The 20,581-nt window shown below is 37.8% G+C and overlaps 1 protein-coding gene across 2 annotated transcripts; it reads left to right on the forward strand.

Annotated features, from left to right (window-relative positions):
* The first annotated feature begins 4,928 nt into the window (after positions 1–4,928).
* Positions 4,929–18,971, forward strand: LOC139130973 (pyruvate dehydrogenase E1 component subunit alpha, somatic form, mitochondrial-like). 2 transcript variants are annotated; one of them, XM_070696845.1, is made up of 7 exons: positions 4,929–5,219; positions 6,719–6,787; positions 7,605–7,778; positions 8,174–8,300; positions 13,239–13,396; positions 14,301–14,549; positions 15,037–18,971. In XM_070696845.1, exons 1-7 carry the CDS (start codon positions 5,172–5,174, stop codon positions 15,199–15,201), a joined length of 990 nt encoding a protein of 329 aa, XP_070552946.1. In that variant the 5' UTR covers positions 4,929–5,171; the 3' UTR covers positions 15,202–18,971. The 2 variants fall into 2 exon arrangements, with proteins under 2 accessions (XP_070552946.1, XP_070552947.1); XM_070696846.1 differs by having other exon boundaries at positions 13,308–13,396.
* The last annotated feature ends 1,610 nt before the right edge of the window (positions 18,972–20,581 follow it).

Here is a 20,581-nt window from a genome sequence, read left to right on the forward strand (position 1 = left end):
AGATGCAAGAAGCGATTTCATTCAAACTTGGTACAAGGATTACTTCATATGTCATACAGATGCACGTCGATTTGTTTTGGGATACGATCCAATATGGCGCCAGGCGGCCATTTTATTACGATTTTTTCATGTACAGAGCCATAACTCAGACATGTTTCAACCAATTTTCATTCAAAGTTGGTACAAGGACATTGACCAATGTCATAGATATGCACGTCAATTTTCTTTGTGATACGATCCAATATGGCCACCAGGCGGCCATTTTATTACGATTTTTTCATGTACAGAGCCATAACTCAGACATGTTTCAAGTGATTTTATTCAAAGTTGGTACAAAGACATTGACCAATGTCATAGATATGCACGTCAATTTGTTTTGTGATACGATCCAATATGGCCGCCAGGCGGCCATTTTATTATGATTTTTTCATGTACAGAGCCACAACTCAGACATGTTTCAACCGATTTTATTCAACATTGCTACAAGGACATTGACCAATTTCATAGATATGCACGTCGATTTGTTTTGTGATACAATCCAATATGGCCGCTAGGCGGCCATTTTATTACAATTTTTCATATACAGAGGCATAACTCAGGCATATCTCAACCGATTTTATTCAAAGTTGGTACAAGTAAATTGACCAATGTCATAGATATGCACGTCAATTTGTTTTGTGATACGATCCAATATGGCTGCTGTGTGGTCATTTTGTTACGATTTTTTCATATACAGAGGCATAACTCAGGCATATCTCAACTGATTTTATTCAAAGTTGGTACAAGGACATTGACCTATGTCATACATATGTACATCGATTTTTTATGTGATACGATCCAATATGGTTGCTAGGCAGCCATTTTATTACGATGTTTTCATGTACAGAGCCATAACTCAGACATATTTCCACCAGTATCATTCAAAGTTGACATTGACCTATTTCATACATATGCTCGTCAATTTGTTTCACGTCATGTAGCAGTAACATGTCAATTATTGAAGTTTCGTAAGTAGGCTGATATGTCAAGAAATATGTACTGCATCAAATTCATGAAACTTTATACAGATGTTAACCGATGTTAAGCTCACATTGCTTTAACATTGAAAAAGACATTTATCAGTGTCATTTTAATTAATTTGTAATTGCATAAGTAATGAACTTTCCTAATTAGGGTGATATAGCCACAAATTAATACAACGTCAAATGTGATGAAACTTGATACAGATGTTGATCTCATAGTGTTGTAAATACTGCATCAAACTTTATGAAATATGGTACCAGTGATAATCTGTTAGTGTTAGAATTGTATGCAAAAATGTTTTGCAACATCCTGTTGATTAATTCCTAGTTGACTCTTTATGAACTTTAGGATGGTGGCCTACATCGGTTTTATGTTTTCATCACCATGGAACTCATTCTTGGCCATTGAGCGCCATCTGTATCAAAGTATTTTTATCACAGACCTAATTAATGAAGAGGACTCTATCCTCTCTGAGGACATGTAATCAAAGTACCCATTATTAACAAGTGGGGACTGTGTCATCAACGATGACTTGTTTTATACGGACAGTATATATTTTGGTAGTCGAGGCACCCTCTCAAAACTCTGCAATAGCTGGTCAAAGTGAAAAGGATAATGAACAAGAGATGATTCCAGCTGCAGTCTTGAAAATAATAGTGGTAAAAAAGGTATACCCTAAGAAAGGTCAAACGGGCTGCTGACAGTCTACTCTCACCAACTACCAATAATGCTGCAAAAGTCATCATAATGAAAATTTCTGCAAGAAATCTCACATTTGGAAATGATAAAATGATAACAACTGATCAAAATTGTACAACATACAATTCGGAATTATTTAATTTACTGCAATGTGATCCCAGTTTCAACAAATGAAAAGAAACAACATTCTCACAGCCGAATTTCCACATGCCATATTGGAAGCCTCCGTTGAACCTATCTGTTGAAAAGAGATTTGTTGGCAGTCCACGTCTAGCAAACGACAAGATGAGGAGTGTCCCGAAATGGTGGATATTTCCACAGACTTTGCAGACGTCTTTATCAGAACTTCACAAAGTCAACGTTTGATCAGATCAATGACTAGACTCTGTGACATTTTATTTACATGTAATATGATCGAGATATACCCCCTAACTTAGTGTCAAACAGACACATACTGCATTTGAAGTCAAATGGAGAACTACTTTCCGAATGTAACCTCCATAAATGTATTATCAACCACAATTGTAATAAAATCAACCACAAAGGTAATAAAAACATTAACCATTAATGTTACAACCCGGAACCTCAAATGTAATAAACAAATTAACCAAAATGTAATAAAACTCAATCATAAATGTAATAAACTTGAACTTGTATATATGATCATTTGTTTATCAATGCTCTGAGTAAATAATACACTTTAATAAGACTAGTGTAACTTTCCTGAGACTAGGTTTCCTTTCCGAAACACTGAATAGAATACACTGAGAACACTATCAGGAAACGGCGAGGAACCGATCAAACCGTTAGACAAAGGAGTGGAACAGCAGTTTAAGACACTAATGATGACATAATAAGGAAGCGTCAAAATAGCTCGTCAACCAGTGATACCACACAAAGTTTATGACAGATGACTCAGAACAAACAACAGAGAAATATACAATCTTACAACAGAAATTTACGGCACAAAATATGTTTGCTGGAACATATTAAATTTTCAATCTAGTATTATACGAACACTACCTTGAACACAGTAGAACAAAATTAGCATCCCCAGAGAAGGAACAAACTTCCATTAGGACAACACAGGAATACAGACAATCTATCAATTTATTCCACACAATTTATCCACAGAAGATGGATTTGAGGCGACTGATGAAGAAAGTATGGCGACGTTTCGAAAAACAGCGTTAAAGGATCGTAGTGTTATACAGTCTCTCCACTCTGGAGTAGGGATTGCTCTGACACGCAGATTACAGCTGTGTCTGGCCGTGGCCAATCAGTTCTATACACAAAACAGAGAAACGTAAAACACGCTTTTACACACAAAACACACCACACGCAAACAATTAAGATATGAACAATGTATGGGAGTTCATTTCCTCTATTACGCAGATAAATATTTATGAGCTAATTCTTCAATTGCGATAACAAAAGAGATTTATACATAATATGGTTGACAAGTATTACATTTTATGGGTTATTTTTTATCTTGTTTATGGTTATCATTTATTACAATTATGGTTAATGTTTTTCATCACTTTCATGGTTGATTTTTGTTACATTTACATGTTTACAATTATGGTTGATGTTACACTTATGGAGATTATTTCATTAATGGAGGTTAAACAGCCCGGGTTACACAGTCGACAACGTCCTAGTTGAATTGTTGGAATATACATGCATAGGCGCCACTGACCACAGTTTTCTACGGTCGACCTTAGCCTTTAGTTATCTTGCAGGACAATGTAGTATTAAAATAAATGGCCTTCAAAGAACACATGCTGACTTTTCCTGTCCGGACCCCAAGTCTATAAGACATTTTAGTCTTAAATTGAATAACGTTGATAGAAATTTGATATTTCTGTAATAATGAACACGACTGGAACTAATTTGGGATAATTGGATGGTGATGTAATGTAGATTTAATCTGTAAATGTAAGCGTATTTGCTTTTCTACACTTGTTTTTATGAGTAATTTGTAATATCGCAACATTCAGCTATAGGGCACCTAATAATTTTAAGAAATTTGAAAAATATGAAAATCAAATTATCCGAAATTAGTTCCAATCGTGTTAATTTTATACTTACAAAAATATCCGACTACACTCAAATCCTAAAATGATGATCAGAACAAAATATCTGATTTGCATTCCGGTTCAACAGATTCAAAACACTTGCATGACGTCATGCATTCAATTAGCATTCAATCACAATAACGTGTAAATTCCGATACATTTTAATACTAATACATGTATCTAACAATCATTATACTTGAATACTGATCGTATAAAAACAAGGCTCACGGTCATGGGTTCAAGGAAGTTCACGGGGAGACACCATCCCTTCGATGAGTCCTGTCGCGGAATTTTTGACTAGTTTTTGACTAGAACTTACTTCTGTAAAGCTGGTTAGTCTAAATATCAGTACGCTCAAAAATAGCAGAGATTGTCCCAGTTCTTTTGTTTGGTCTGTGAAAACAGACTCTTTCTCCTTGGTCCACGGTGAAAGCAACCGGCCACCAATTTATTGAATGTCGAGAACATGTCGACGAATCGACGAGGACATGTATACTTAGTTCATATGAGCTTCAGGGTCAATGCTTAGTTGTAGTTGTGCTATTAAAAAACATATTTTCGGGAAAACGGGTGTGAGGGGTAAAGACATCGTAACCGATCGCTGTCTTTTCATGATTTTCTGAAAATTCTTTTTACGAACTTCTGGAATATTCATTCTGGGGTACAGTACACCGAGTATCGTATTTCGTCATGTCTTTCAGGCGGACATTGTGTGATACGGCCTACAGGGAAGCACATTACGTCGAATCCGACTACAAATCCCCTGAATGTGCTCTTTGAATTGTTTTTATTTATTCACTGCTTTCTCGAAAATGCGAAAACAAAACACGGTGTGCCGTGAAAAATCAACATTACATTACTTCTACATTTCACGGAGTTCGCTCCTTATGTGTGAAATTCCTGAGACCAGTTTCTGGACAACTACGCCGTTTGCTATACTTGGGCGTAATGAATATTTATGAGGTAACTCCTACGACATACGTAGGCAATCACAGTACTAGGGGGACCAATGTCAAGATTGACATCAAGGGAACACGGGTGACCTAATTTTTTCTCGGCTTGAGCCTTTAAACTGTCAAATGAGCAGTTTTATTACTTGTAAATAACGAAAATCTTGTTCCTCGCTAGACCTACTAGGTTTCCGTTATGAGAGCATAGCGTATACCGTAACCGAGGATAGGTCCTATGCTAGTTTTACAATAGTTATTGAAGATACGAAGTTTTTTGAATTTCCCGGGAAATCCTATCTGACATCAACGATACTAAAGGGTCCCTATCTAGAACAAAAAAGTTCCTGATGCACTACAAGCGATATTTCATCACAAGCTTGACGAGCACGTCTATTCTTGCCCAACGATTCAGAGCGGTAGCATGAGCTTCGTCGCTACAGCTGTGGGGCGCAAACATCGCATGTTTAAGGTGAGTATAAAAGACAGAAACTATAGAAGGATTGTTACAGTCTTGTTTTTGTCAATGGCAGTTTGATGGGATCTGGGTACGTCATTGGTTGAAGCGAGAAAAAGTCACAGCAAGTCGCGAAGGCAACACCTTGCGAAGATGACTGAACTGCTGACTTACTGTCACTTTTAACCACGTAACAAATTATTCAGCGGATCTGACTCTTGTAAGAACTCTGATTTGATAAAAACCCAAGTTACATCTTTCCATGAATGTTCAGGGATTTTCTTAACCAATGAGGGGGAAATTTGTACAGATTCTACTGCATAGGAAGGCATTCCTGTGTATGGGGACATTCTTTTGTTACCGGCCCATATGGGTTTTTGATGAAAACGACCCATGTGGAGCGATTGTTTTCGTGAAAAGTGATCCATTCGGGTGGCACATGAGCTTACCCGTATACACCTTTCTATGGGAGTCCCCCCGGGGCGGAGAGGGAGGAACGCCGCATTCAATTTCGGAGCATTTCTCTGCGTGTTACCACTTCAACTAAAGTCATACCGGGATTCATCCTTCAACAAACAGTCTATTCATCTTTATTAGTTGGGAAATGACCTCTGATTGCCCTTATATACTTCTTTGGACCTTGAACATACGTATGCGTTGCAAGTTACGATGAAAACCGCGAGAATTTAGCCTATCACTACGGTAATTGGAATGACAGTTTTTGTTTTGTTTTGTTTTTTTTTTTTTTATAGTATGCTCCTCGAAAGTGAAAGACTTAAACTTTTGCTCAAACTTTCCTGAATGAAGCTGTCAACCATTCTCTTACCAAATCAACAATAAAAATGGGGGATCACCGTGCAAAGTTTGGAACTAGCGAAACACATTGCCAAAAATTGCGATATTCCAAATTCAAAATTGCCCCATTCCTGTGTTAACTCTGTGGGCGAAAATAAAATTTTTCATTTTCGAAAAACTAAGACGGTAAAGTTTTTCTTTCTCCAAGAGCTTCAAACTGAGCCCTTAAAAGTGGTATAGATCAGAGCTAAAAAGAATTGTGGAAATTTGAGAGTCCGACTATCTGTACCCTAGGCGCGTTGTACCTTAAGGTGGCCATTTTGTTTTCATTTCAAAAGATCCCAACGAACTTGTGCACAAAATATATTGTATTCCAACAGAGACACACGCAAGGCGGCATTTCAAAAACTGGACTTCACCGTACCGTTGCGCGGTTAGAAATGAAGTGTGGGGGTTCTAGCGCTATCTGCGCTGTGTTAACGGAGTAGCGTGCAATTGTCCAATGTACATCGTTTTGGTTATCAACTAACTTCTGGTTTGGACTGGAACTAATCTGCTAACAACCGTATTGAATATTGTACAAGGCCGATACATTCTGTCTTAACATCATTCAGGGAGGAGAATGAAAAACTACATAATATGTTATATTGTTTGGCATAACAACAATAGTGAAAAATATTATTAAAAGTTACAAGCATTGTCTGTTTGAATTCCGGCAGAATGCTGTGCGTGTTCTGGTCAGCCGCGCCGCTGGAACTGTACCAGTTGAAGCCCAGTTCCGGACTAAGGTAACCACAAGCTTTAAATGGATCCAATATTTTGTAAGCATCATAGTTTTTCATGATTAAATACTGGATATGCCAAATTCTCTGCAAATATATACGGATCCTTTGAACTAACCCGTGAAATAGCCTGTGAACAGCTACAATTCTATGTGCTAACAATAATTAAGATAGAATGTTCTAATCTAGGCATTTGATTTGATGCGTTTATCACATTGTTAACACGGAAGCCAGTGTAATTTTAGTTGAAAACTGCCCATTTCCTTGTTGTATGTGCATCAAATAAACAACCAGGCTGCCTCATTTGTGAATGTAGGCTTGCCGTGAAAGGCAAAACACGGGTACAAAACACTGCATGGTGTTATCACTCATTTGACAGCTAGACAAAACGGTATACTCAGAGGGGCACATAATGCACTGAACTTCTCCAAAGCTTACTTCCCAATGTTCGAGTGAACACAAGTCAGTTACATAGTTGGGCACCATTTCAACATGAATACCTTTCGAATGCATGTATCGATTTCTGTTTTTCGAAAAAGTTTGACATTGCACACATTACTGCAAAAATGATGGTAGTGTAAGGTCAAAGTCCAGCTTAATGAATGTAGACGGAAGAAACTTTCTACCCATATAGAAATTTTTAAGAGCGACCAATGTCCAGCTTAACAGGAAAACACAAGGGAAGCTCAATCGAACTTCTGTTGTCAATATAAGCAAGTGGTTATATGAGTTCGAGACTGTATTTAGTCCCCATAATGAATGCTCCTCTTTAGTTTGATGGGTTTTGTGACCAGCCAAATCTCTGATACCTGTCTGTGTTTAGGCGTACCGACTACATCTACTTGAAAGTGGACCATCTACTCTGGTGAATCTGACCCGGGATGACGCGTTGAAGTTCTACAGGCAGATGACACTCATCCGTTACATGGAAGAGGAAATCGATAAACTCTACAGTGAGGAGTACATACGAGGCGTTTGCCACAACTGTATTGGTCAGGTACGACACAGCTTATTGATTACTCTATTCAAATTCTTATCAGAAGACAAATCTTGAGGTATATATATGTACCCCGTCCCGGGATTCAAGTCGAAACTTAAACTCTTGTTCTGTTATCAACGGATATAAAAACTTACGTAGAGTATCTATTTTTCGATAAATTAAACGCGGTTGTCTTGCGTAGATGTCATATGCAAATTTGACTTCAGTCTCATGCCAAGAGGAAGAAGCTGAACAGTATTACGATCATATTCCGGAATTATTCACAAGATATTTACATTTTCCTTCTGTCGTATGCACACTCAGTGGGTGAATGACCGGCCAATCCGGCTGACATTAGTTGTAGAGATATGCTCAGTCGTTACCTGCTGTTCATTGTTTTTTGTTAACGCCAGGAAGCGTTGAGCATTGGGGTGGAAGGCGCTATCGAGCCAGAAGATCTTGTGATGGGAGGATATCGGAATCATGGATGGGTGTACACAAGAGGTCTTTCTGTCCTAGAAATTATCGCTGAGCTATTAGGTTAGTAATGTCAAACAGTCTCCGGTTTTATTACAGCTGTATCATCTCCTACGTCAAGGCAGTATCGGTATGTGACATCTCAATAACAGAAACAATTACAGATACAGTAAAGAAATACTTTGTTAAATTGCTTTCTGGATGGTTGAACATGATTATTTGAAATGTCACCCTGGGGTGAACTCTTTTTATAGTTTACCAGGCCAACCTCATTACGGCACGTCAGAAAGTTAAGACACTATTACAATTTAGTTTGCTTTGTACCCGGATTATACTCCCACTGCACTTATTACAATTTAGTTTATGGTTCACAGTGGACTTGCTGCTACCTCGGCCTGGAGATTACTCGTTTGCCTTGCTCACAGGTATTCGGCACCTTCAAAAAAGACTGACTCTCAGAGTTCACCGGTACTGCATAGCATTCATTTCATAGCAGACAAGTTCACAAAGGCAATCGCCCAAGCTCTCCCATACATTGGCATTGAACGACGGCTGAGGTGTCTGTCGCGTCGTCCGCATGTATTTTGTATTGTCATGGCGTGGGATTTTTAATGTCCAGAAAGGCATGACAAAAAGAATGGCTTCAATATTACAATACCGGTATATTTAAAGATGAAATATTCTCCTAATCATATTTACATATGGTGTTTATCTGCTGAAATGTAATGTTAGACGTCATCTCTAATTAAATACTGCTAGTTTTCAATCGGGTTCGAACCTACAACATACGGCATCAGTCGCCTAGCGGAGAGGCAACAGAGAGAACCGCTCGGCTAAATCCCCACTCTCATAAAAGAGTGGTTCAATAACCGCCTAACTTGTTACATTTTTCTGACTACGACCGCTCCACACGTTGTAGAGTTCGTAAGGCACTCACGCATGTACGCTCACTATCACACATCGCACACACACAAACTTATCGAAATGGTTAAAAAACTCACCTATAATTAGTGTCCCTTGTACACTAATGTATCTGTCCCGGCAAACTTTCGAAAAAAGGTTGGTGCACCCTTTTTCTAGTCATCATCACGTCATCCTCCGTATTATCAAATTAACTCTGTAACAGTTGTCAAACCTTACATATTTTATTTTCCTCTCTTCGAACTCAAACGGTTCACAGAACAAAATGCATATCTATCATGCATATCTATCATTTTAAGAGGCAGAGTGTGTTTTATCATCGTCTATTTCTCGGTTCGCAAAAAGATGGACAACTAAATTGTTCCCTTCATTTCCCTTCATTTTTGACCTCGTGGGCGTCATAATTGTGGTGAACTATCAGTTTTACTAGTCTTTCTATCTCTTTGTTGAAGAATTATTTTTAAATTACTAGACACATTACTGTGATAGAAGACCCTTTAGAAACAATTCGTTATGTCTCTAGAGTGAACAAGTTGAACACCATTTATGATATGCATTACTTTAAAAAAAAAAAAAAAACCCAAAAAAAAACACTCAACAACACTCAGCTGTTTTAAAAGCGAGACAAGTTTGGAAACTCGCTTTATATTGGCAGAGATCTCAGATGTAGGCCTACAATCAAATAACAAAGTGATTTCAAATCACAAAAGGCAAAAATGATTCATAGGAATCTAATCATTCTGGTAGAGTCGGCTAAAAACCCGAAATAATTACTCCAGTCTTACTTGTTAATATATTCACGATTCAAATGTTCAACCAAGAGTTCGTCAGTCATCACCGTGCACAGAGTTCTTGATGCTTTGAACAGTTAATTATACGATTCTTTTTAAAGAAAGTGGCCGATGTTGCGCTCACCTCGCCGCGTCGGTCTTTGTTGTCCAGTGTATGTTGCCAAACCTGTATAATTTCTCATTTCGTGGCCACGTTGCTAGTGTTCTATGTCGTTCCGCTCCAGCTGATTATATTCGAACCTTTCCATCCTCGTGTTGACTTCCGGGTCTTCAGAGTCCGTACTTTTAACAGAATCAGTTATTACCGGAAGTTTAAGATTCATTATTAAATCATTTTGGCTTATTCGGTTCTTGTCGTCGTCATAGTGGTTGGTCGGTGATTCTTCGTGAATTTTGCTTTCTACCCGGATTCTACACCACTTGTGACAATTTTAGTTCATGTTTCACAGTGAATTTGCCGCTCCTTCGGTCTTTGGATTAATCGTCTGGCTTGTAAATCGTTCACGATTCTAACAACTTCATTGACCTTCAAGCAGAATTAGAAAAGAACAAGAATGATATCTAAGGTTGAGGAAAACGCTCTCTGTAACAACAAGATGATCAGAAATAGCCCGATTACACACCGTGACACGGTTTGTAAGAAGTAATGAAAATAATAGTTTTGTGCCATAAATACTTAATTCTTGTTAACATTCATCTCATATTACTCGGCTATTAAACCTTTGATACATGTGCATGTGTAGGTATTCTAGTTTGTTGCTACGTCTCGACATGCGTTTTTACGGTTAGTGCCGGTTAGTGAGATTATTGCTGAACAGGTCATCGTTTAAAACTGTTAAAACACATCATTTGATTTTGGTAACCATCTGCGAAAAAACATCACAAACGAGCCTGGGAGATCTAGTGATGGTGGATATCGGAATCGCGGATAGGTGTACACAAGAGGTCAGTGTCCTAGAAAATATTGCCAAGTTATTAGGATAGTAGTGTCAAATATTCTCCAGTTTCATTACAGCTGTGTCATCACCTACGTCAAAGACGGTATCAGTGAGTGAATCTCAATAACAGATAAATAACACATACAGTAGAGAAATACTTTGTTAAATTCCTTTCTGGATGATTGGACGTTATTGTATCAAATAGTTCAACTTTTAGGTGAACTCTTCTTACAGTTTACCATGCAGACTACACTCATTAAAGAAGGTCAAATAGATAAACGGGCACAATAGTCAGAGAGAGCTCGATGGCACACTGTGACACGGTAAGAAGAAGCTTGGAGTAATGGAAACGGTTCGTTTCGCGCCGCAAAGAATTAACATATTCGCATTCATCAGACGTTATTGGGCTATTATTTCTGGCCTGCATGTCCAAGTTAAGGTGTTATACTTTGTTAAAAACTAGCGTTAAGTCCACTTATGCTTTTAGGATTAGAGTTGAGCTAGTCTGAAATATTGTTAAATGTAGATAGCCAGTATTCGAGATTACTACTGAACAGGTCAACATTTAAAGGTGTGAAACCCGTAATTTGATTTTGGTAACCTTCCACGTTGCAATGAGCGGATAAATTGAATAATAAAATATTCAGGACAAGTTGATATGATTCTTTTTGGAGTAGCCATTTAATTTTTTAGGTGACAGATACAAATGTATATATTCAAAGCTTTTTAATCGAAAGTATACAATTAAGCATAAAAGTCGAGATCAGACAGACTGTGCAAATAAAATCAGTGCGTCGATTTGCCCGGACGACGCTCACGTTGTTCACTGTAAAATAGTAACACAGCAGTGCTTCAATTAGCATATCGACTATAGCTTACAAGGTACATGTCTCAACAAAGGCATTTTGGCGACGGGAAATACTAGAATCAGAATTGATTAAACTCTGTCGAGTGCGTGAGAGAACATCTACATAGAATAGCATCAGCCACCTCGTTCACTGGTGTTTGTCAAAATTTGTGCAGGTTCTAACTTCCTCAGTATGAAAACAGTCTTCAAAGATTACATTAGTATAGTACCTTGACTACAGAGTAAACGATAGTGTTATTCGACAAATAATGTGAAAGATGTGAACGTAAAAGTTTTTCCTTGTTTGAATCCTCCGTGGTTTGCATTATTTAGTTCTAACTATATGAATGATTAATTTATACCGGACAACATAAATTGCAAAGATTTTGTCATACTTCTTAGTAAGGTAATGTTCGCTGCGGAGACAGATATTCGAACTTTCTAATTTTTACCGTTCTTTTCTGATCTATCTACCACTTGCAGGGTTCATTTTAAAGCTTTTTGAACAAGAAAAGTTTTCACTGTCTTAGTTTTTCAAATTACAAAATTACATTTTTACCCACTGAGTCATCAATGGGTTGGCGGGTTTTGGTAAATGTCTGCCAAATGTAACATGTTTCTCTTGTACAAAAATTTTGACCCCTGACTTTTACTCTTGATTTGGTAAGAGTACTGTTGACCGTTTCCTTGAGGAAAGTCTGAACAATAGTTTAAGTCTTTCATCTTCGAGGTGAGTACTTTTACTGCGCACGACTTTGTGCACAGATGAAGACGTAGAAGAAGCATAGAAGGGGCAAATAATAAAATGGAACGTTGTGTAGTGGCGCTTTACCCACAGAGAGTTGCTTTTTGAGAAGTAGACGTCAGGGTATTTTCGTTCCTTTCACTCACCCGAATACAGATTATTTTTAAACTATTTTCCTGAACTGCGTATATTATGTATTCTGTGACAACATCAATCTCACCTGAAAACAGTCGCTTATTAGACTGTATTATCCGATAACACATTAAAGTGCAAAGTGACAGCAACTCTAACTTTTAGAGATTTTTTCCGTTATTTTCATTTCGTATGCCAATTGCAGATTCCCGTTCTACTACAATAAGCATGATGAATGATCCTCAATTTAGCTTGTCAATGTAGCCTTTTATATGACATAAAGTAAAATGCACTGTTAATTGTTGAACTCTAGTCAGGACCAGAATTCACTCGTCGACAGTAACAATGCAGTCTGTACATGTGCAGGCAAAGTTGGTAAGCTGAACACTGTGTATCTTAACATGCTTTGGGGATTGGAACAAGAAATTATGGTTGACTTTAAATACAAAAGTATTAAAAAATCATCAAACGTTAGGTTTACTGGCCCTTTAATGTCGCGGCATCCTTCCATTACGACGGAATTTGATTTTGTTTTGTGAGCCAACCCTGTGATGCAGAAATCCAAAGATTGAGAGTTTTACATTTACCATCACTAAAAGGACAAATCCATATTTTGTGCTCCCACAGCTCAGGTCACACGATCTATATATAATCACCACAATTTAAAAGACGAATACGTTTTTTGTTCTCGCTTAGGTCGGAAGACGGGCTGCGCAAAAGGAAAAGGCGGGTCGATGCACTTACAAACGCCCAACTTTCTATGTACTGGAATACTGGGAAGTCAGGTAGGTAAAGTGCTCTATCTCAACACACGACTCTGCAAACTCAGAAAACAATGTACTAAATTCGTAACACATCTGCATGATGCTATCCAATCCGGTTACACCCTGGTCCAATCGCCGAAAACTACAAATTAAATTATTCTACATCAAAAGGGTTAATTCCTGACTGTTTACATGTTGCAGCGTAGCTGTAAGTGTTTAGGTGTAAAGGGACACACAGGCGATAAGGGAGTTCATTATAATAGCATTCATTCAGATATTCAACAGCTGGACCTTGGGAGTTATTTCAAGCATACACCTGCTGAGAATTTTTCCAGAGTAAACCTGAACACGTTTATGCCTAATGTATCCCAAAGTCCAAATAGATACAGTACATTCAGTTTTGCTGTATGGTCAAATTACGAAAATTCATTCAACATGTAAATGAGCCAATAATCATACGTAACGATCACGGTCAACACACTCTCGGCTTAATTACCATGCACATCTGCTAATAATCAGTACCTACTATACGCCCAACAAACGACATTATTGTAAAGCCCACTCTAACTATTTCATAGTCGAAATTCTTCAGCTATCACCTTTGATCAAAATCATGAGCATTGCAAATTCGTCTAAATTATGCGAAATGCAACCTTCACAAACTAACCAGACTTTGATCCATCCATAAACAAACAAGATGCATGTCTTCATCAGTTCTGTTATGAAATTTTTGAGCTAGTGTTTGTGGAACCAATGTTCAGTTACGGAGGCACATAAACACATAAAAAATAGCTATGACATGAGCCGAGTTTTAGTCATAGGCAAAAATGGCAATACTAAGTCATATAGAAAGCCGGCCTTTTAACGACCTTTTTGAAAACTATGTACGTGTAAACCATGTCTTTATCCGCCTCTTTAATCAAAGGTATCTGTTGGGACTGGATTTGCATTTGCCTTGAAATACCAGAAAGCCAACAACGTTGCATTGGCGGTGTACGGAGACGGCGCCGCCAACCAGGGTCAGGTCTATGAATCGTTTAATATGGCCAAGCTATGGGATCTTCCTGTGATTTACATATGCGAGAATAATCAATTTGCAATGAGTACACCTGTTTCAAGAGCTTCTGCATTAAATGATTTCCATAATAGAGTGAATTTCCTCCCAGGTATACAGGTAAGTTTCACTCTTGTGACCTATTTTAAGTGAATTGACAAAATAATAAATCAGTTCCACCAGTAGCAGGGGCATATTGACAATAATCATGCATGAATTTTTGTCAAAAAGCATGTATGTATGTATGTATGTATGTATGTATGTATGTATGTATGTAGTATGTATGTATGTATGTATGTATGTATTTATGTATGTATGTATGTATGTATGTATGTATTCATGCATGCATGAGTGTATGTGTGTGTGTGTGTGTGTTGTGTGTGTGTGTGTGTATGTATGTATGCATGCATGCATGTATGTATGTATGTATGTATGTATGTATGTATGTATGTATGTATGTACGTACGTATTTATGTATGTGTGTACGTACGTATGTATGTATGTATGTATGTATGCATGCGCGTATATATCTATGTATGTTTATATGTATGTATCTGTGCATGTATTATAGTAAAAAAATCACCGCTTTCGTATTTTTCATATTCAGGCTGTTGACCTTAATGCCGAGGAAGAGGTTCGACGAGGAATCGAGGCAGCCAAATCGGATCCGGTCCCTCACACCAGAGATGCATTCACTGACGTGTATTTTCATCCCCCGATAGAGTACAAGGTCAGAGGTTGTGACCCATGGACTATGCATGACGACATGTAGTTTTGCCAAGCTTTTGACCTTTTTTCAGGGAGGGGCGTCATTCAAGTGACGTTGCGCCACAACTTAGCTATGCATCATGTTCCCCTTAATAAATATTTTGACAGAAACGAACATTTAGTGATAATTATTATATTAAGCCTAGTGCATTTCGAACCATTTTCATTGGATATACATATTTGCATATGATCTCATGATATTGCAAAAAATACATCAAGTTCCGATAAATTTATTTCTGAAGCAAGCAGCAGGACGCATTGTAAACCACCTTTCTAAGTTTCTTAACATTGCAAAGGGATATATTCCTAGGGACTTTTATCAACTTTCCCACCTCAAACATTATGTCGTCTTCTATAATGTCCAAAACTTTGTAACTGCACTTGTACCTTAAGTGGTTTGAAACACGTCAGCATTACTCCCCAAAACGCTCTACACAGTTTTACAATAGGCAAGATGATATATATTAAATTATCTATAAATATGATAAACATTAAACATATTAAACATGAACATTATTGAAACTTTGTTCGGCTTATTCTTTCTTGAAGTTCAGTATTTCCGGCAGCAGTTTACAGTGAGAGACTATATCCAGCACACAAAGTAATCTACAATGTGAACTAAAAACAGGGCTCGAAATTAACTTTTTCCCTGGTAGTCCATTTGGGCCACCATTTTCTGAAGTTGGTAGCCCAGTAACAATGGTTGGTAGCCCATGCATATTTTATAGTTCAAGGATACCTTTTTTTTTGATCTAGACAAGAAAAGGCTATTTTTCAAGATTCTGCCCGTGAAGTAAATTGTCTAGCCATTTGATGTAAATAGTGCACACCTTAACAGTAATACCCAAGGAAACAGGTATAATGGAAGATAGTGACACTCAAAAGTTTGGTGACCTACGGACAACGCCTTTCACTCTCAGAGTTGTATGCACTGAGACATACTGTAGCAGGGCTAAAATAGACCGTGGGCTTTCTGTAGCTAGGGAGGACGCATAATTTTCGTGTAATTGTGATTGATACATAATGATCAAATCACGGTCCCTGTCAAAATGCAATGAAAATGAGTTTCTATTGGCCATCATTTCCTGTGCCTGTCATTCAAATACGTCAGAGTTCAGATATTGAAACTTTATTGCAAAGTTCTACTGCATGGTGGTCTTCGTAATTTGCATAACAAAGTCATACTCTGGCCTTTCTGTGTCTACTGGACGAGCTAAATGAAGTCAAACCCAGATGGCATCTGGGTTTGACTGCATTTAGCTCGTCCCAAAATAACGGACCGGACATGGCATGCCAAGTATTGACTGAATTTTAGGTCCCAGGCTTTGGTAGTCCATGTGGACTACCATTTCATGGATTTTGGTATTACCGGAGAAAAGTTGTTAGTCTGTTGACGTGGGAATACCGCTAATTTCAAGCCCTAAAAAGTTATTACTCATCTTAAGACTGCAAGCATTAGCATAGTTGTCCAAATTTGACTGACATGTAAATAAGTTTATGTAAGTTTATGTAGTTCATTGTATTGTCATGTTTCTATAATTTGCACCGGTTACTGTAAATCTTCATTCTAGTAATTCGCCAAATTTCAACATTTCGCCACTTGGGCTTGAATTCCCACGATTACCGGAGGTGTAATTCTTCAAATTGGAAGCAAATTTACATTTTCAAGTCTCTTCTGTTTAAATTCAATGGCAACGTCATTCAGGCACCCGCATGTCTCGTGAATTCCTATGATTATGCATGAAATGTCTCACGCAAGGTTGGACAATAGAAAGACAATGTAGTCGAACTTTTATCAGAACTGTAGCTGTTAAGTATCACTTTTCATATTTTCACAGCTTGGATTTAAAACAATGGTGTTGTGACATGTCTCATGCATACTACGTATTAATCATTGTGAAACTAGCGTTGGCAAGTTTTCTTGTCGACAAAGTATTGTAAATTTAGGAGTCAGACTTTGGGGGCCTTGGAGTGAGCATATCTCCAGGCTCTCGGAGCTAAGAGTTGCCCCAGGCAGCCATCAGGCTGACCTGGGGAAATAAAGTTTCGAGCGCAACGTTAATTCCTGTGTCGCCTGATCTATGTATTCACTCAATCTACGCGTACTGTGGTCAGATAGAACTGCAAGAACACTTTCTATACATTCTTTACAATTTGATATGGTGGAGAACTAAAACCCGGTTGCAATATCGACCAAATGTGGTGTTTGGTCGAGCCTCGAGCTGCAAAGCGAGTCGTTCTGCCAAAATCTGAGCTGCATGATTCCCCGAAAACGAAGAAAACGAAGCCTCTCACAGCAAAGCTGAATGGAATTTCCCGATAGAACTGCGAGAAGCGAGTCGCTCCCGGACACCTGAGTGAAATTCCCCGGATGACATAAAGGATGGACAATGCAGAATTCAGACCGAAAAAAAATTACAGAAGAAGATGGTATTTACAGAGGCAAGCTGAATCATTCAACCCAAAGAAGCTAGTGAAGAGCACGTCAAGGTAGATCAACCATGAGAAGATAACAGTATTAACATTTTGAAGGGTGAGCAGATTCGAGATTTGTCGAAGTTGAACAAGAGAACTGTGTATGATCGTTGGAACTGCGTGTTTTGTCTGCGAACTGAATTTGACAATTGTTCGAGGGGTTTTTGTGGTCAAATAGTTAGTATAGTAGACTCGCTTTAATTCCAAATATTGGTATTGTTCAACAGAGAAATCTAATTATTTATACTCGTTTGTCTTTATTTTATACGAAGCCTCATCTACGCGGGTTGGTTTGGGGGTTGGGAGTGGTTTTTTTTATTAAGTGAAGATAATTATAGAGCTACGAGAATTACCGACGCTGCAGTGCTACGCGTAAGACGTCTCCGATACGAAGGGTTGGGGGGTTGGAGAGTTGAATAGTTAGTTTTTAAATTTGAACATAGTCAATATGGTATAATCGAAATTGTTCTAGAAACGGATCTCACTGGGAGAAACTTTTGATCACAAACATAACCGCGGACATTGCCCGATACAGCTTGTATACATCTGCTATCAGCACTGCAACACATACATTATTCGATTATTTTCAAAGAACGATGTCATGTTTCTAATTACAAGAATTGTACTTTCCATGTATGTTCTTCTGAAATTCTGTACTTTCCTTGTGTATTTTGTGTAAATGTAATATTTTTGTATCCTATCCATATTTGAGACACCTTTTATAAGGCTTGAGGGCAAGCCTTTGTGGGAGAAAGAACGATGTCATGTTTCTATAATTTGCACCGGTTACTGTAAATCTTCATTCTAGTAATTCGCCAAATTTCAACATTTCGCCACTTGGGCTTGAATTCCCACGATTTACCGGAGGTGTAATTCTTCAAAATTGGAAGCAAATTTACATTTTCAAGTCTCTTCTGTTTAAATTCAATGGCAACGTCATTCCAGGCACCGCAGACTCGTGAATTCCTATGATTATGCATGAAATGTCTCACGCAAGGTTGGACAATAGAAAGACAATGTAGACGAACTTTTATCAGAACTGTAGCTGTTAAGTATCACTTTTCATATTTTTACAGCTTGGATTTAAAACAATGGCGTTGTGACATGTCTCATGCATACTACGTATTAATCATTGTGAAACAAGCGTTGGCAAGTTTTCTTGTCGACAAAGTATTGTAAATTAGGAGTCAGACTTTGGGGGCCTTGGAGTGAGCACATCTCCAGGCTCTCGGAGTTAAGAGCTGCCCCAGGCAGCCATCAGGCTGACCTGGGGAAATAAAGTTTCGAGCGCAACGTTAATTCCTATGTCGCCTGATCTATGTATTCACTCAATCTACGCGTACTGTGGTCAGATAGAACTGCAAGAACACTTTCTATACATTCCTTACAATTTGATAGTATTTGAAGAAGCAATAAAAGTGACGCATTGTCGATCGGAAGTAGCAACTACTTTCTCGTGCTTAGAGTTAAATATATTTGCCCAGTGTTTAGTTACTGAGCCAACACATGATGATAACGCATTGGTACTATTAAAATGTGAATCGAAGAAGTATGGTCTCTTTCAGGCAAAATATTACTGATAAAAAATGAAGCAGAGACACCGAAAAATTACCGATACGTTGTGTGGATCACAAATTTCCACTGTAAGGAGTTGCAAACTTGAAAGTAATTTTATCTAAAGAAAGTAAATTTATCTGATTGCAAACGTTGTCCACACAGTGCCACTTGTGATGGAGTTCAGAAGGTCATCCCTTTGGCTGACCCTCTTTTCCCAAGACGCTGTAGGGTCCTCCAAGATCTGTCTGACGAATATAAGATGCATGAAACTTCAATACCATATATCATTACCTTATACTTGAAGTAATTTGTGTTGTTGATTGTAACGCTCTGCTTTTCGGCCAACTATTGCAGGACACGAGGCACGATTTATTTATGTAAATGAGATTTAGGTAGCGAGGGGTAGCGGAGGTAGTATCTATCAAAGTATCTATCAAATTGTATCTATTTATAAATAGCAATTAAAAGCATATTACTTGATAAATGTCAAATAACTGCGCCAAACTAGCAACTTTAACGTGTCATTTAAGCGCAACACGCACGCACTATATTCTGAACTAGGCTGGTTATGTCAGCCGTGTGTGCGTGTAATTGGGGCGAAAGTGCCCATATTTATCTAGATGAGTTAGAGATCAAAGAAACTACAGAAAAAGCGTATTCAGCTTCTTATCTTGATCTGTTTATCCAAATAAGACATCGTGCTCTGTACACAAAGCTATATGACAAGAGAGATGATTTTAATTTCCCTACTTGTCGAGCAACATTCCATCTGCTCCAGCTTATAGTGTCGGCCCTATATGTTTCACAACTCCTTACATACTGTAGAACTGGCACGTCATATGATGATTTTCGAGAACGACATTTTGAGGTTAGTACCAATATCGTCTGTTTCTGTCTCGTATCAGCCAGTGTGGCTTGCATATTAATGAAGTTATGAAATATCAGTTTTTTCATATAATGGTTTCCTATGGAGACAGTAATGACAATGTCAACATATATCAAGAAATACTGCACAACATTTCATGAAACTTTTCACAGATGACAATCTCATAACATTATGATGACACTGTGAATGTCATGTCAATTTTCTGCTCATTTGCATATTTAATAAACTTTTGTAATTAGTGACATAACTCCGAAATTCCTGCACCAAATTTGATGATACATGCAACAAATATTGATCTCATATATATATATATATATAATATATATATATATATATATATATATATATATATATATATATATATATATATATATATATATATATAATTGTACTGAGAAGCATTGGCAGTGTCATGTTAATAAATAGCTTATTTGCATATTTTATGAAGTTTTGTAATCAGTCATAT

The sequence above is a fragment of the Ptychodera flava genome, chromosome 4 (genome assembly GCF_041260155.1).
Source record: "Ptychodera flava strain L36383 chromosome 4, AS_Pfla_20210202, whole genome shotgun sequence".
Classification (NCBI taxonomy): domain Eukaryota; kingdom Metazoa; phylum Hemichordata; class Enteropneusta; family Ptychoderidae; genus Ptychodera; species Ptychodera flava.

Bases quoted from the DNA above. Each gene is read 5' to 3' on its own strand.
- LOC139130973 (XM_070696845.1), top strand. From the start codon at position 5,172: ATGAGCTTCGTCGCTACAGCTGTGGGGCGCAAACATCGCATGTTTAAG. The intron at 5,220-6,718 runs GTGAGTATAAAA...GAATTCCGGCAG, and splicing joins GCAAACATCGCATGTTTAAG to AATGCTGTGCGTGTTCTGGT. The intron at 8,301-13,238 runs GTTAGTAATGTC...GTGCTCCCACAG, and splicing joins AATTATCGCTGAGCTATTAG to CTCAGGTCACACGATCTATA.